Below are 17,139 nucleotides of genomic sequence, written 5' to 3' on the forward strand. Positions count from 1 at the left end.
GGTTATAGAAAGTCAGGGTGATATACGGGAAATTTGACGAAATAACCCTCTTACGAGGGTTCTTTTCAAATTTAACATAGGCCAACTAAAATTTTTAAATATAACATTTTGCCTATGGCAAAAGTCTCTTTTGCCCTCAACTTAAATTTTTTTTAAAAAAAATCAATTTCTTCCCTCCCTCTCCTCTTTTCATATTTCCAAACCCTTCATCTTTCCCCTTTCCAAACTCTCCCTCTTTCCCCTTTCCAAACTACATCTTCATCTTCCCCCGAAACCCCTCTCCCCCGACGACTCCCCAATCCAAGCCCCGACCACTATCTGGCCTCCGACGACGATCCAAGCCCCCGACGACGGAAAAAAACAGAACGAACGAAGGTGGAGATTGATTGTGAGTTTTCTCCGAGGCAACGAACTCCCAAGCAACGCCGCAATATTGAAGTTGAGTTATCTGATAAGTAAATCACAATGTCAGAAAGCAAACTAACATTGTTTGTACAAACAACCAAGTAACCAAAAGGTCGCAGGCGAAAAATGCATCTGGCGAAAAATACATTTGTCGCAAGCGAATGCGCATCTGTCGCAGGCGAATGCGCATTCGTCTGCGACAGATTCGCATTCGCCTGCGACAGATGCGCATTCGCCTTAGACAAATGCATTTTAAACGGGAAAAACTCACCTTCAATGTTGCGGCGTTGCCTCGGGAGTTCGTTGCTTCGGAAAAAACTCAACTTTAATGTTGCGGCGTTGCTTGGGAGTTCGTTGCCTCGGAGAAAACTCACCCTCAACCTCAACCTTCGTTCGTTCTGCTTTTTTCCGTCGTCGGGGGCTTGGATCGTCGTCGCAGGCCGGATAGTGGTCGGGGCTTGGATCGGGGAGTCGTCGGAGGAGAGGGGTTTCGGGGGAAGATGAAGAGGCAGTTTGGAAAGTGGAAAGAGGGAGAGTTTGGAAAGGGGAAAGATGAAGGGTTTGGAAATATAAAAAAAGGAGAGGGAGGGAAGAAACTAATTTTTTTTTATTTTTTTAAGTTGAGGGCAAAAGAGACTTTTGTCATAAACAAAAGGTTATATTTAAAAATTTTAGTTGGCCTATACTAAATTTGGAAATAACCCTCGTCAAATTTCCCTGATATACCGGTCGTCGGTTAAGGCCGAATTTTTTTATCTAATTTCCAAATATACAATTAAATTAATAATCTTTTGTGCCAATTTTTTATTATTAGTTCTTTTTATAGACGACATTGAAAATTTAAAAATATATAATTTACAAATTTATAAAATAAATAATTTATTTAGAGTGGTAAGAATTTATTTTTAAAAAATATTAGTTATATATTATTTTAAATATAAAATAATTTAAAATAATAATAAACAAATATAAAATATATATAATTATAAAATTAATTAATTGAATAGAATTGTTTGAATAAGTATATTTTTTAATATATAAATATAAATTCATTTTATTTATGTAAAACCATATACAATTGAAATAATTTGTAAATTTGTAAATTTAAAAAAGTAAATAGTTAAATAAAAATTTAAAAGTTAAATTGAAATTTTATGTGAATTGAGTTTAAAATTGTGGGAAAAAAACTTTTTGTTTTGTCCTATTTTCTTAAAAATTAATGTTTTTTTATATAAGTAATTATTTATTAGCATATTAAAGTTGAATTAAAGAATATGAGTAAAAAAATAAATATTAAATAAATAAATTAATTAAGAAAGTATATATATTAACATTTAATTGCATACTAATACTTAAAACATAGTTCAGTCAAATGTGATTTTAAAATGAATTATTATTGAATCCTTATCAAATTTATTATTACTTATCTCAACCTAATAATAAAAACAATTATAAAAGATACGATGAAGCGACACAAAAGTTGCACTAACTACCGAAGCTCTTCAGGTTAGATGTTGATGACGAACAATAAAACGAAGGTGAAGATGACAAAGACGACGATGACCGATGTGTAGGTATTGTTGTCGATAATGACGAAGACAAAGAGATGTGAGTATCGTCTTTTCCAATCACGTGTGTATCATATTTTATAATCAATTTCTAAGTTTATTTGGTTACAAATTATTTTATGCAAAAAGAATAAGTATAAATGTATGAACTCAACATATTCAATACTCAAAGAATAGTGAAAGTAATAATACTATTGTCGAACAATTGTTTGTGTTTTGTCTACATGAATTTCATTTTTATTTCATCATTTCTCTTCTCTATTTCCCATCTACCCACAAACAGGTAGAAGACGAGGTAAAAGACGAATAATTTTGATAGAATACCAACAATCGTGATTAATGAAGATTAGGTAATTTAAATTCTCATTTGACTTAAATTGGCAATAAGAAGACAAGTATCATAAGAATATTTGATTATGGATACTATTACTTGTGTGGAAGTAGACAACAAGGAATTGTCATAAGATGATGATTTTTTTTCCCCACAAACAGTTTTAGTTCATATGTAAACATAACAAAAACATGTTATGGACCATCTACTTGAAAAATACACACATACATTTACTCCAATACATAAACAAGACTGTCTTCGAATGAATGGCGACAGGCCCCGAGAACTAACTAAGCAACCGGAGGATGGAGCACATGGTCTCGAGATGTATCGACTGCAGAAGAAGGCATGAATTGCCACATTGCGACCGTCGGGTAACTCATAACCGGTACCATTTTGTTCCCAACAACTTGACCCTGATGAGCCCCAAACATTGCAGGCATTGCTGTTGTTGGTTGTGCCATGAAATTGGAACTTTTTACTTGTTGTTCTAACCTTTCTTTCTCCAACTTTAGCCTCTGCTTCTCATCCCGAAGCTCTATCTTCTCAACCTACATAAATTATAGAAAAAAAAGTGAATCCAACGATATTTCATTCTTTTCCGTAGAGAATACAAGCACAGCATTCAATCAAGGTGTTCTTAATAAGATTCGAACTTCAATCACAAAACAAAATTATGGGCATTTCAAGAACCGGACTCATGACCTCTTTCAACTATAATAAGAATCATGTTACTAGACCAAATACCCAGTCATTGAAACAAATTCAAATTAAGATCCCAAGATCAGAATCCGAATACAGTCATACAACATTGTTTGTTTCCAAATAGAGACCAGTCTCACCTTTAATTCTTTGATCTTCTCCTGTAAACTAGAATTCGTGTCTTTGAGCTTTCGAGCTTCACCCTTTAACTGCGTGACAATTCGAACAGCATCCATCAATATAGCACCTTTGTCTGTCTTAGGAGGCTTACCAGATTCAAGTATGGCTCCTAATTCCATAAACCTATGTAAAAGAACCAAGAAAATGAGTTTTTTTTCTTGAATCAGAATAAATTGTGGAAAGGAAAGTGATGACATATGCAATCAAAACATGTTGTTTGCTGCATACTTGTCATTTAACTTATCCCTCCGCTGCTTCTCCCTGCATGCCTTCGAACTGGGAAGAACAGATGATGATGATTCAAGTCTAGCCCTGTTGAAAAATATGTTTCTTTAGAAAACCCTTAATGTGAAATTGCCAGATTTGTAATTGTATTGAATTTTAAGTTGAGCTGAATGAGATGAAATTCAACATTCTTCATAGAGAAAAATTAAATCTCCACAAAATCTGAACCTTTTCTTTGTAGATACTTCCTTATGACCATCTGAATCTCCCAAAGAGCTTCCAATCTTCACACTGCATGTGGATAGAAGTACATAGATCATCAACTAAAGAAGTAGAAACGCTTAATCAATTCAAAATTTCCATATTGACAAAATGACTTCACTGTTGAAACCATTTGAATTTCCATCTATTTATTGCAAACATTACAATTGAAACTAACCAGAGAAAAGATAATCGTAAAATTAACAAAGTCTATAGAATTGACAGATCATATTCATTCATACCCGACGACGGCTGCCGAACCGTTCAAATCCTGCGTAGACCAAGTAAACCCAGAAGCCTGCGCGGAGAAATTCCTATCGGGAACAGACATATCATCGATCAGTTCATAATCGAAGAACCAATTAGTCTGCTCAGGACAAACCATGTCCAAATCAATCGGCGATTTTTCAGTTGGAATTCAGCAAAGAAAGGGAGAACGAATGAGAGATGAATGAGATGAAGATGGAGATGGAGATAGAAATCCGATTGGTCAATTCAAGAGGAAAATCTGAAGATTCGATTCCGTTGGTCTGGGTAATATTAGAGGAGTGTGGAAGAAGAAGAAGAAGTGGAAACTGAATGTTTTGTGAGCTAAGCTTCTTCTTCATCTACGCACATGCAACGGAGCACAATATTACACGTAATACTACCTTTCTAATTTGCTAGAGAAATTGGACGAAATAACCCTAAAGATTCTACTAATTGCATCTATAGACACATAATTTTTAATGCGCTCATAACTACTTTAATTTTTTTTTAAACGAAAATATCATAATCGTGAAACGCATTGGGCTTTTAGTTTCGCGAAAGAAATGTTCTTTATATAATACTCTATTTTTTTTATTTTGTTATTTTCTTTCTCTCTCATCTCTTTCTACTCCGCGCCGCGCTCTCTTTTTTTTTTCGACGGCGACGGAACCCTAAACGAACACATCATACAGATCGACGATCAAAACCCGTTCTAATTCATTTGGTTTATATTTAGTTTTGTTTATATTTTATTCATCTTGTTCATATTGGTTCTTGTCGATGATGATATTTGCAGATGAAGCTCTGAATCGGTTCCGTTTTAAGGAAAATTCGTGTGACCTCGTGAAGCGATACGGTGGTCACGCAAAACAACAATGTCGTCACGCGAAGGTCCATCACGTTACGTGAAGTGGCACGGTGGTCACGCGAAGCGGCACAGTGGTCACGCGAAGGCCCATCGCGTTACGCGAAGCGGCACGGTCGTCACGCGAAGCGGCACGGTCGTCACGCGAAGGGTAATCCTTTGGGCGTTTTGTTTTACCTTTTGACTCGGATTTTGTTGGAAGTTTTCGTTGTTAAATGTTCTTTATATCTTTTGATATTCTAAGATTGGCTACAAAAGCCAACTGTTTAAGATGATTAATAATACATTTGTTTCTGTTGTATCTTTTTCACTAGTTTTAGTGGATAATTATCCAATTGTTGGATTATCTTAAATTTGGTGTCGCGTGACGATCGTGCTGCTTCGCGTAACGCGATGAACATTCGCGTGACGACCGTGCCGTTTCACGTAACGCGTGACCACCGTGTTGCTTCGTGTAACGCGATGGGCCTTCGCGTGACGACCGTACCGCTTCGCATAACGCGTGACAACTGTGCCGCTTCGCGTGACTACCGTGCAACTTCGCGTAACGCGATGGACCTTCGCGTGACGACCGTGATATTTTACGTGAACACCGTATTGCTTCACGAGATCACACGAATCTTCTTTAAAACGGAACCGATTCAGAGCTTCATCTGTAAATATCATCATCGACAAGATGAACAACAAATATGAACAAGGTGAACAAAATATGAACAAGATGAATAATAAGAACAACCTCATGGTTTAGGGTTTGAAGATGAACATAATGAAAATAAGAACATAAATCGATACGTATGATGAATAATAATGGATTAGAACGGGTTTTGGTCGTCGATCTGTATGATGTGTTCGTTTAGGATTCCGTCGCCGTTGCGAGTAAGAGCGCGGAATAGAGAGAGATAAGAGAGAAAAAAATAACAAAATAAAAAAAAATTGAGTATTTATATAAAAAACCTATCGCGATGAGAATATTTTCGTGCAAAAAAAAATAAATTGGTCACCAACGCATTAAAATTATGCGGTGACCACATATGCAATTAAGGGAATCTTCATGGTCATTTCGTGAAATTTCCAATAATCAAAACTATTAAAATCTTAAGATTTTATAAATTTAGAGAACTTGAACGAGTTTGATTTTAAATAACCTCTTAAGTCTTAAATATGTAAAATTTTGAGTTCACTATTAAAATATTACAATTTAACCATTTTAAGAAGGTTAACGAATTTGATTTTAAGTAAACTTTTAAATAAATAAAATTTCAGGTTTTAGGATTTTAAATTTACGATAATAAGATTTTAAGATTTTTTTATGTATTTTTTTGATCTTACGATTTAACGTTAAAATAAATATATTTATATTTATAAATTAAAATATATATATTATTTATTCAAATAAATAAATTAATATAATTAATTTTATAAATATAATTATTTTATAGTGTTATTTACTTTTTTTTTTTATTAATTTTATATTTAAATATATAAAATTTAAAATTGACTAGATATAAAATAATTAATTATATATATAAAAATAATAATAATATATAATTAATATTTTTCAAATTAAATTTTTACCATTTCAATTTAATTTAAATTGTAGGTTCTATGAGTTTAGAACTAGCCATTCGTTTGTAACATTATGATTTGAATAATCTAATTAAATATTTTTAATTTGATTTTTTAATAAATTTATTTATTTTACTAAATCAATTAATTATAAAATATATATATATAGTTAAATTTTAATAATACATTTTGTTTGTTTATAAAAGTATTTTTTATTTTTACTTAAAAAAATAAATAAATAAACCTCTAATTTGTTAATTTCAAATATTTTAATTAACTTAAGAAAATAAAATAAATATATCGATAAGATAATCTGAGTGATGAAAAAAAGAAAAAAAAATATTATATAGTGGTGAAAAGTAATAAAAAAAATTAAATTTTAATTTTAATTTTATTTAAATAATTCTGATAATGCCGTAACTCAATTGAATTGGAAATAATTAATTTAAATTAATATTTTGAATTTAAAATACTAATTTAATTAATTTTATTTAAAAATTAAAATAAATTAGACCTCGTTTTTTAAATGTATGAATCAAGGTTGTCAAAATTGAGAGTTTACTTAAAATTTAGAATTTACTTAAATCGTAAGAGTAAGAGTTTAATTTGAAAAAATAATAGTTATATATTATTATTATTATTTATATATATATAATTAAATATTTATACTTATCCAATTTAAAATTTTATATATTTAAAAATAAAATTAATTAAAAAATGATAATAATTAAATAGCACTATAAAATAATTATACTTATAAAATTAATTATATTAATTTATTTATTTGAATAAATAATAACTTTATTTTTTATTTTAAATATAAATTTCTTTTTTAAATGTAAAATTGTAAAATCTAAATTATTTATAAACTCGTAAAATCTTATTATAGTAAATTTAAAATCGTAAAAGTTTACACTTTTAAGAGTTTACTTAAACTTAGACTTAGACTGATTAACCTAATGTGAAATCTAAAATTGTAATATTTTAAGAGTTAACTCGAGATTTTAATAGTCTTGGTAGAACCAAGAATGATGAGTATTTGTCTTAAAAAATAAGACACAAATGTATATAGTTTTTTTTTTCTAAAAGATTTGACAATGTCATGTCATTTTCAATCAATTATTAATTAAATATTATTATTATTTATTTTGTAATAATTTTAAAGTATTAAAACATTTTAATCATTTCTAAGTAATTCATTTTAAAATAAATAAGTTTTATTTTTTAAATAATAATTCAGCTCAAGCAAAACCTAACAACTTGTTTTTAAAATATTTTAATCCTTAACAATTCATTTTCCACCAAACATTTTGTTTTTAAATAATTTTATCAAAGCCCATGTCAAATAACTCAACTAGTTTGATCAAATGGGTTATTGAAGAATATTTTAAAATAATTAACTATCAAAATAATAATCTAAAGCCTATATTATTTTAAAAAAGAATTATATATTTATATACTCAAAATAATATGGTTATTTTGTAACCTAGATCAATTAAGCCCATATCAAACAAGGCCTCTAGATGAAAGGTGGAGAAAGGTGTGTAAAGTCTGAACAACCAAGCAAGACACTGATTAGTGAAATCCATATTACAAGACACACTTAAAAGCAAATTGATGCCCCCATAATAAAAAATATCACATAAATCCAAATATCATCATCACACATTCTCCACTTAATCTCTTTAATCAATATTTTATCAATATTTTTCCAAGTTTTCCACATTCTAACCCTTTTTTAACAAAGTTTATTCTCATGTCATCACTTTCATTTAAATCACAGCATTTTTAATAAAAATTAAACCAAATTAATTAACATGCAACTTATTTTTTAAAACTAGTCACATCTATATAAATCCAAACCCACATGATATCCTAACCAAAAGACCTTTTCAAGAAGTTTCTATTTAATATGAAAAATAATATTTAATTCTAAAAAAAAATGAAAATGGTCTACTATAAAAAAAAATAAAAATGATCTACTATAAAAAAAAATAAAAAAAATGATGAGAGTTGTTTAACTAATAACACCAACATGAAATGAGAGAAAATAAAAATGCAAAAAACATGAAAACAAATAAATGTTATCGAATTCCTAGATTCTTACTACTTGATTCAAATAGATATAACATCTAAATCCAAACACATAAAAAAATTATATTTTCAAAAAGCCAATATAATGATCAAGAGTAATTGACAAAGCTCATACACAAATCATTCCAAAGAATTATAACATCTAAATTGATATTTTCAAGAAGCCAAAACACAATGGTGAAATGTAATTGTCAAGCTCATAAACAAATCATTAGAAAAAGTTCCTATTGAATATGATAAAATATAACATCTAATAGTACAAAAATGATATTTTCAAGAAGGCAATACAATGGTGAAGTAATAACAATCTCTCATAAACAAATCATTCCAAAAAGTTCCTCCAGAATATGGAACTCTTAAATATTCATTAAAAAAATCCAACAGAACCCAATAGTAGTACAATATTACTTTCAAGTAGAGTTTAGAAATGAAAAAAAAAATAACACTAAAAGAGCAAGCCAGCATGCTGCCACTAACTGGTAACAAGACCATATAACACCAAATATGATTCCCCTACTTACTCTACAATTACAGGTGAAGCTATATTATTACTAGACTTGCTTTTCTCCAATTGAATTGGTCAGTTAAACAGAACACAAACACACTTATACAGAAAAATGAATTAACCTTTCTGTGTATCACCCACAACTCAGCCTCGGATCCAATGATTTCACGCTCGTTTGGCGTCTGGGAATCCCTATTTCACAAGCATTCACTCTCGCTGCAAATCGAAGCGAGCATAGGGACTCGTTTGTCGAGGTTGGATCGGGAGAGATATTCACAAACATTAATGTCTTTGAGTCTCCCCCTAAGCAAGGCTGATTATATTTTCCAACATAAAATAATATTAACTTCACATTTCAGCATCAAACTTATACTAAACATAAAATATCAAATCAAATCACCTGAAGAAGGTAAGTAAGCTTGGAGTTTCGAAAAGGCACGTGTTCTTCTTTCTTTCCCAAAGCAAATATAACGTCACTCAGTGATGACAAACTCTTGTTAATGGCCTGCCATAAATTGAACATATAAATAAAAGATAAAACTGATAATCATGTTAAAGATTTGTCTTTTTTTTTACTTGGGTTTCTTTCAGTCTGTCACCCGTTGATCCACTCTTAGAGAGTCGCTCACTTCCAGCCAGATCGATCAGGTTAAGAACCCCTTGAACATGCTGTTCAGTACTCTGAAAGAAAAAGAAAAACAAGTTCAGTTTGAACCAACAGAGACAAGAACTGGCATTGTTAGTCTTAAATAAGTATACCTCGTTAACTCCTGAAATGCGCAATGTGAAAACAAAATGGCTTCTAGACGATTGTTCATTCATGTGTGTCTTACTAACCGACCTGAATTCAATAACATGGACATGCTCAAATGATCTTCTTCTACATAACAAAAGATTAAAAAGAGAAGAGAAGAGAAGTATACCTGCTTTGTGCAGCCTGGTCCAGAAGAAAAGACACCTCTCGGCTACTTCGGACATCACTAATGGTCAGATCAGAAACGTGAGTGTTTCCATTTGCATCATGCTTGATATTATACTGTTTGTTGCCTCCGGCAGCACTGTTTGTGGATAACAGATCACGAATAGTCTCATTATAGATCTCTAGCATGGAAACCTGTAGATGATGCAAAATTGATTAGAATACAGAAATATTATAGTTTGAGGAACAGAAATGATCTTTAAGCTAACCTGCAGTTCGTATTTCCATCCTTGGGGTTCAAGTGATTCTCGTGTCTTAAAAATTTGTTCTAATGAACGAGGTATGAGACCCTTCAGATCTGGATTTCCAGGCCTTCCCATCATGGTGTGTGTTTTCCCTGACCCAGTTTGTCCATAAGCGAAGATGCAGACCTGTGACAACAAAAGAAAGATTCCTTCAATTATCTGTGTTATCGATTAAAACAGATCTAGATAGTTGAAATTTCACAAGAATTAACTTAAATCACCTTGTAACCGTCTAGAGCACTCTGAACCAGCTGTGAGATTTCAACAAAAACATCTTGTTGTGATGTATCGGGCATAAACACTTTGTCAAATGAGAAACTGTGCTTTTGTCCTGCAACAGATTAACAGAAATACAAAATCATGCCTTTGTTTGATGAAGGATTGTTCATTTTAGTGATAAAACCTCAAATAATAAAACTTTTTCATCGAACAAGTTTTTAATACTCCAAAAACTCGGTTTATTTCAAAATAAAACTACATCAAACAAGTTCTAGAAGTCTGTACAATGAGATATATAGGAAATATACCATTCTGTGTCACATCTATTCCTCGGCCAAGAGATTCAGTTGATATGGGAAAAGAAATCAGCTTTGATTCTGTACTATCATCAGGAAGTGAAGGTCTTACTCGGCAGAACACACGGATGTTTCCTTTTAGCTCCTGCAGCCAGACAATAAGCAGACATTAGTAAACGATATTTTTTTAAATACAAAGAAGGTTCACAAATTAAGTACCAATATAGTGTTATGCAACTTTTTTCGCAGCTTTTCCCCCTCGAGTATTTTCAACTCTGCATCTGCCAGTCGAGTTTGCAAGTCATTATTAATACTTCTCAGTTCCTCATATCCTGTCCTAGTCTCTAGTGCAGATAAATCAGCAACCTGCAGTACAGTTGACAGTCATAATCTGGTAAAACAAAGTTGTTTAGAAATTAAAAGACATCGATCAAGATACCAACCTGCAGTTTCTGCTCACTGATGACTACTTGACTTTGCAGCATCCTAATTTGCTGATTCAGGGAGGAACATGTTGCCTACATTAAAAAGCATAATAAGTTAAAACTTGTAAATGATCGCATAGACATGATTTAAGGTGATTAAAAAGAACCTCAAGCTCAGTTGACTTCCTTCTCAAAGTGTCCAAGTCAGAGATTGTTTTTCCATTGCATTGTTTATATTTTTCCACCTCGATAACTAAAGCCTGCACATGTTGCACTTGGCAATCGCGATCATCTCTTACTCGTTGAAGTTCTCCTCTAAGGCTTCCAACTTCACTTACCAAAACTTCTTTCTGTTTTGTAGTCTCTTCTTGAGAAGCCTAACAAAGTGAAAGCAGACAAATGTGTTTATGACCATGTTTTATTCTGAAAAAAAGGGGTAAAGTTCTTGTGAATGATGAAAAGGGTGGGAGATTATACTCTATATGTTGTGAGTTGTTCCTGCAATGAAGTATAGTGACCCCTTAAGGTGCTTAGATTCTCTACTACAGCAGCTTTCTCTTTCTCAACACGCTTAAGTATCTCATTAGTTACAGCAATATCAGATTGCAATTTGCTATTATATTGTTGAAGGCTGGTATTATACTCTTGTAATCTCTTATATGATTCATTAAGAGACGAAATCTGCATAATTCAATAAACCCACTTAAAGAAACTGATGTTACTATTAGAAAAGACAATTTTATTAACATACATTCTTATTAGCATTTGAATTCTCTTCTTCAGCGTTCTTAAGCTTATCCGACAAAGAAACATTCAATCTCTCGACAGCAGCTTTGTCTTCCTTCTCCTTTGTGAATGAATCAATAGCAGCCTGCATTATTATACACAATTTATCAATCCATGGATTGGGAAAACACCACTTCACTGTTTCTTTTAGCCTTAATGACTTACCAATTTTTCAGATTCCTCCTTTGCAAGCTTCTCTTGGAGAGAAGAACAGTTTTTCCTTAATTCAATAATAATTGAATTCAATTCCTCCTCCTTTGCTTTCATTAACATCTCTAAAGGAAACAAATAGAGGATTGAGAAGATAATAAGAGATGGCATACACAAAAATTGTCCCAATAGACGTGGGTGATACAGTACCTGTCTCATCACGCTTATTCTCAGCTGTTTGCAATGACTCTTTAAGCTTCTCCTGCTCTATGAGGTAACCTTTTTCAATCTTTTGATACCATTTAATACATTGTCGAAGCTTTTTTATGTATTCCATCATTAAGTCATGCTTCTCCTGCGAAAACCCAAGGTAAAGAATGAAACTGAAATCGGAGTAAAACCCTAAAACTCAAACACTCTATCTACTTACCTTTGCATTGAATCTGTTTTTAGTTTTCATCTTCTCATTTAACAATGCTTCAACTTCCTCTTGAGTGAATTCCACATTGTCACAATCAGAACCAGCAGTGCTTGCTGCGCTGGTTGACAGGGGCGGATCTTGACCTCCATTCACAACCGTGAATGCCTGTCGAGTTTTATGAACATTCACTGGTCCCGTCGTTTTTGCAGCCCCAATCTTCCGTCTCTTATCTACGGAAACCTCTTCCAAAGAGGGTTTGTTCTATATCAAATTTAAGTGAAAAATCAGCCCTCGAAAACAGATCGAACAAAGCAATTAACTATAGATGACGAAACAGAAATAACCCAAATACTTCCTAGACTTACAGCTGTAGAAGTTGTAGGATGAGGAGTGTTTGATACAGGAGGCTTGTTTTGGCTTCTGGCCGCCATTTGAAGTGCAACAAAATACTAGATTGAAAGAGAGAAAGAGAGAAAGAGAAAGAACTTCTCTGATAACGTTGGGTGGAGGCGCGTTGCGTTGCGTTGCGTTGGATTGGATTGGTTTCAAAGATGAAGAGTTGTTGATTCCATTTCCGATGTAACTCCGATTTGGATACACAGAGGGGAAAGAGCGACAACAAACCCTAATCGCGAAAATTCAAAATTTTTCGAATTGGTAAATAAGAATTCTTTGACGATCTCTCTCTCTCTATACGAGAAGGGATTGAAGGGTTTCGTCTTTTAGTAAATGGAACCTTGACTCAGTGAGTTGAGATCTACCCTAAGGAGCGTTTGGCATTTTGAATTTTTTTGAACCTGCTCTTGGCGGTTCTTCTAAAAAGATTCGTTGGAGAATTCAAATTACTATAATGCCCCCTACTCTAAATTGGCTCCACTTTTATTTTATGATTAAATTTGTTTTTAAATCTTTCATTTACTTTCAAAATTAGCAGTTAAATATAATTTTCATTATTTTAGTTTTTAATTTTTTAAATTATAATTTTTTATTTAATTATAAATTTTCACAAATATTAATTATATATTTTTAATAATATTATTTATTTTTATTTAATAATAACATAATATTTTATATCAAAATATGTTTTTTTTAAAAAGGTTCATGCAAATTATATAAATGAGAGTCGTTTAAGCACAACGACAAAAGAATAACAAAAAAATAAAGAAAGATAAAAAATAAAAACAAAAACAAACAAACAACGTGACATAAATATGTTCACAAATGACCAAAGGGTATGACAAAAGAACAAACTTTAACGAGCACGAAGATTTTCAATAAGATCAATGAGTTCCCCGACCGCATCAACTAGTTTTTCCAAAGAAACCTCCCCGATTGTCATAATAATATAATTATAAATTAGACGCATTGGTCTACTACGGTTACTAAACGTTCTACGGTTCCTTTCAAGTCAAATGATCCACCAAAAGATAAGTGGGATAGTGGTCCAACAAGTCAGCCCAACCGAACTCACCGTCTCTATCCAAACTTCCCAACAACTAACAATAGATTTTGGTATAACCCACTGAATACCAGTCATATTCCATAAAAGACTCCAAATCGCCAACACTCCATCACAATGTAAGAGCAAGTGAGGCGTTGACTCCACCTCTTTATGACACATTCGACAATGACTCGCCATAATACACCCTTTTTTCATGCATCTATCATACGTTAAAATTCCTCTGTGCATGACACTCCATCCAAAGAAAGAGATATTTGATGGGAGTTTAGACTCCCATAACTTCTCCCAAATAAAATTGTAAGATGCATTCTCAGCAATTAAGGAGTAGCAATAACTAACCTTAAAGGTATCAATATCTTGTCAACGCATAATATCATGCGAAGACGGAATCACCTATTTGCGCCCACCAAGTTTAACACTTTATCATGTAAAGCTAACTCATCAGCATTAAGTCTTCTCCTAAACATGATTCTCATAGAAAAACCATTAGAGCTCATATCAAACATGTCCTTAACTGTAGCATCTCTACAAATCGCGATTGAGGCAAGAGTTGGAAACAAAGAGTAGAGGCTTTTAGCACTACACCAAACGTCATCCTAAAAACTAATCGAAGAGCCATCGCCTACCAAAAATATGCATTGTTCACGAAAAGTCTTCCATATCACCAAGATGCCACTCCAAATACCGCATCTCACTACACGGTTAATAGGTTTGGTGAACCAACCAGACCAATCATTCTCATACTTGCACTTGATCATAATAGCCCACAAAGAGGTAGACTCTAAAGAATATCTGCTACACCATTTTGATAAAAGGGCTTTGTTAAACGAAATCAAGTCCCGTATACCCAAACCCCCTTGATCTTTAAACTTCTTCACTTTATCCCACCTAACCAAATGACAGAAGGATGACTCAGAGGACCCCCAAAGAAATTTACAAATAATTCTGTTAGATAAAATTAGACCGGTTCACATAAACCTAACTTAAATAAACCTTTCATGCAGGAACAAGGAACCGGACCGGTCAAACAAAAGAACCGACTAAAAAAGGCTAGCCGGTCAAGTCACTAAACCGACCAGGAACACTTGGAATATAACCGGACAAAGAAAGGATCGGCCAAAGCTTAAAACCGGAAACATCAGACAGCCGACCAGCCACAAGGCAAAGGAATAACCGGAAGAAGTCCGGTTACATCACTCGTACCGGAAGCCATCCGGTTAAGTCGAATGACTGACCAGTACAAGAAGACGATTCGGGTATCTGTTGAGAATGATACCAAAGGAACAGACTGAACAATTCCATATCCATACAAGTCTGAGGAAAGCCTGCAGGTTGCAGAAGACAGTCCTACAGGATCTTTCCACTTCGGGATAAGTCAAAAAGGAGATCTTCCAAGTACAGACAACTGTCTAACAGACAGTGTCTACATTGAGTAAAAGACAAACCTAGCAGGTTTGTCTTACACACCGGAAGAACAGACCGCCAGGTCTGAGACAGACCGTCAGGTCTGAGGTTGACCGCCAGGTCTGAAAAGATGACCGCAGGCTCTGAATCACTGAATCACTGAACCTCTGCACCTCTGCTCAGCCAATCAGATTCAAGGAAGTGAAATATGACCGTTGGCATATTTCACCTATAAAAGGGGCAGTTGAAGAAGAATAAATGTGGGACAAGTGAGATACAGTGAAACAAGTGAGAAATTCTAAGAGCATTTACTCTACAAGTGATAAGACTGTGCTGTTCTAAGAAAGCCTAAGTGCTAAAGTTAAAGTGTGTGTTTTACAATTTCGGTGTAAATTGTAAAAGTGTTATCGAGCAGGAAATAAGTCTCGATCGGATTGTACTTGTATTCCTTAGTGAATATCCTTCTCGCGGTTTCGAGAGGAAGGGGTGACGTAGGAGTTTTATCTCCGAACATCCATAAAATCTGTCTTGTTATTTATTGTCTGCCGGTTTTATTATCTAACCGATCCGTACCGCTATAACCAACTTAACTCTATCCAAGCCGAATCTCCAGATTACCAAAACCGACCCATCAAATCTCAAACCTTCATCATCTAAAACCGATTCTGCCTATCATACAAGTGTCCCGCTTCAACCTGAAAGCAAACCTCTTCCGCGCTTGAACCTAGTTCAAGGGTTTGTGACAGGTTGTGTAGTATTGAAACCCCGGTGTTAATCTCTAACCGGATTAACCACCACCCTTCGAGTGAGAACCGCTAACCGGTCCAACCCCCGGTCCTCCAACGGCTACCTAGATCCTAACAATTGGTATCAGAGCGGTTAGTTTCAATACTCAAGCAAGCATGTTTCAGGATAGGCCTCCAATGCTAGAAGGTGATGACTTTGCCAACTGGAAGGCACAGATGTATCTACACTTAATCACCTTGGACGATGAAATGGAGTCCATTCTGACCGAAGGACCGATAATTATTAATAAGGACAGAAAGGAATGGACGGTTGAAGATAGAAGGAGAAACAACCTGGACAACCATGCAAGAAACCGGATCTCCAACAGCGTGGACAGAAACACATATTGCAAGATTAGAGATTGCAAAACCGGAAAGGAGACATGGGACACGGTTATCCAGATTTTTGAAGGAAATGAAAGAACGAAGGAGAATAAGATAATGGTAGCCACCCAGAAGTTTGAAAGCATGAAGATGAAACCAGGAGAAACGATGAAGGAATATAGTGACCGGTTCACTGGTGTGTTAGATGAGCTAGCAACACTTGGAAAGAGGTATGACAACAAAGAGGTTATCATGAAAGCATTGAGATCTCTTCCAAGTGCGTGGGACATAAAGACAATGGTAATGAGGGAATCAAACTGCCTAAACAAGATGAAGCTGCATGATGTATTCGAAGATCTTAAGGCATATGAGTTTGAAATGAGATCTAGAACTGAAGAGGAGGTCTCGGCCTCAACCTCAACCAGAGCATTGATCACACCCATAGAACCGGCTGCTTCTGCTCCAGTACCGATCAAAACCGCCGAACAGTTTACTGAGGATGCCATGGCTATGCTCGCACAGAAGTTTGGAAGGTTCATGAAAAGGAGTCAACCAACAAACTACAACTACGGCGATAAATCCAATGTAAGATGTTATAATTGTAATTGTTTGGGTCACTTTAAGTGGGAATGCAGGAAACCAAAGAGGGATACTCGGAAACTGGATAACCAAGATAACCAGAACAATTATCA

The 17,139-nt window shown here is 33.8% G+C and overlaps 2 protein-coding genes across 2 annotated transcripts; both read right to left on the bottom strand.

Moving 5' to 3' along the window:
• Window positions 1–2,403: 2,403 nt before the first annotated feature.
• LOC124946133 (transcription factor ILR3) lies at window positions 2,404–4,242 on the bottom strand. Its single transcript, XM_047486699.1, has 5 exons — window positions 3,915–4,242; window positions 3,640–3,702; window positions 3,415–3,498; window positions 3,147–3,309; window positions 2,404–2,855 (listed from the first exon to the last, which is right to left on the bottom strand). Exons 1-5 carry the CDS (start codon window positions 4,055–4,057, stop codon window positions 2,595–2,597), a joined length of 714 nt encoding a protein of 237 aa, XP_047342655.1. The 5' UTR covers window positions 4,058–4,242; the 3' UTR covers window positions 2,404–2,594.
• Window positions 4,243–8,760: 4,518 nt separating this feature from the next.
• LOC124946120 (kinesin-like protein KIN-14N) lies at window positions 8,761–13,209 on the bottom strand. Its single transcript, XM_047486685.1, has 17 exons — window positions 12,838–13,209; window positions 12,482–12,733; window positions 12,262–12,406; window positions 12,067–12,176; window positions 11,867–11,986; window positions 11,593–11,796; window positions 11,283–11,492; window positions 11,134–11,208; window positions 10,910–11,056; window positions 10,703–10,835; window positions 10,397–10,506; window positions 10,140–10,301; window positions 9,875–10,065; window positions 9,711–9,792; window positions 9,528–9,632; window positions 9,352–9,456; window positions 8,761–9,264 (listed from the first exon to the last, which is right to left on the bottom strand). The coding sequence occupies exons 1-17, from the start codon at window positions 12,901–12,903 to the stop codon at window positions 9,085–9,087; spliced, it is 2,397 nt and encodes a 798-aa protein (XP_047342641.1). The 5' UTR covers window positions 12,904–13,209; the 3' UTR covers window positions 8,761–9,084.
• Between the last annotated feature and the right edge of the window lie 3,930 nt (window positions 13,210–17,139).

Source organism: Impatiens glandulifera, chromosome 7 (assembly GCF_907164915.1).
Source record: "Impatiens glandulifera chromosome 7, dImpGla2.1, whole genome shotgun sequence".
Taxonomy (NCBI): domain Eukaryota; kingdom Viridiplantae; phylum Streptophyta; class Magnoliopsida; order Ericales; family Balsaminaceae; genus Impatiens; species Impatiens glandulifera.

What these genes read in the sequence shown, in the direction of transcription:
- LOC124946120 (XM_047486685.1), bottom strand. Translation starts at nt 12,903, where the DNA reads ATGGCGGCCAGAAGCCAAAACAAGCCTCCTGTATCAAACACTCCTCAT. An exon ending in AGTTGCATAACACTATATTG is followed by an intron (nt 10,836 to 10,909) that starts GTACTTAATTTG and finishes GTCTGGCTGCAG; the next exon opens with GAGCTAAAAGGAAACATCCG. An exon ending in GTGCTCTAGACGGTTACAAG is followed by an intron (nt 10,302 to 10,396) that starts GTGATTTAAGTT and finishes TTGTTGTCACAG; the next exon opens with GTCTGCATCTTCGCTTATGG.
- LOC124946133 (XM_047486699.1), bottom strand. Translation starts at nt 4,057, where the DNA reads ATGGTTTGTCCTGAGCAGACTAATTGGTTCTTCGATTATGAACTGATC. An exon ending in AGGGATAAGTTAAATGACAA is followed by an intron (nt 3,310 to 3,414) that starts GTATGCAGCAAA and finishes TCTTTTACATAG; the next exon opens with GTTTATGGAATTAGGAGCCA. An exon ending in AGAAGATCAAAGAATTAAAG is followed by an intron (nt 2,856 to 3,146) that starts GTGAGACTGGTC and finishes TAATTTATGTAG; the next exon opens with GTTGAGAAGATAGAGCTTCG.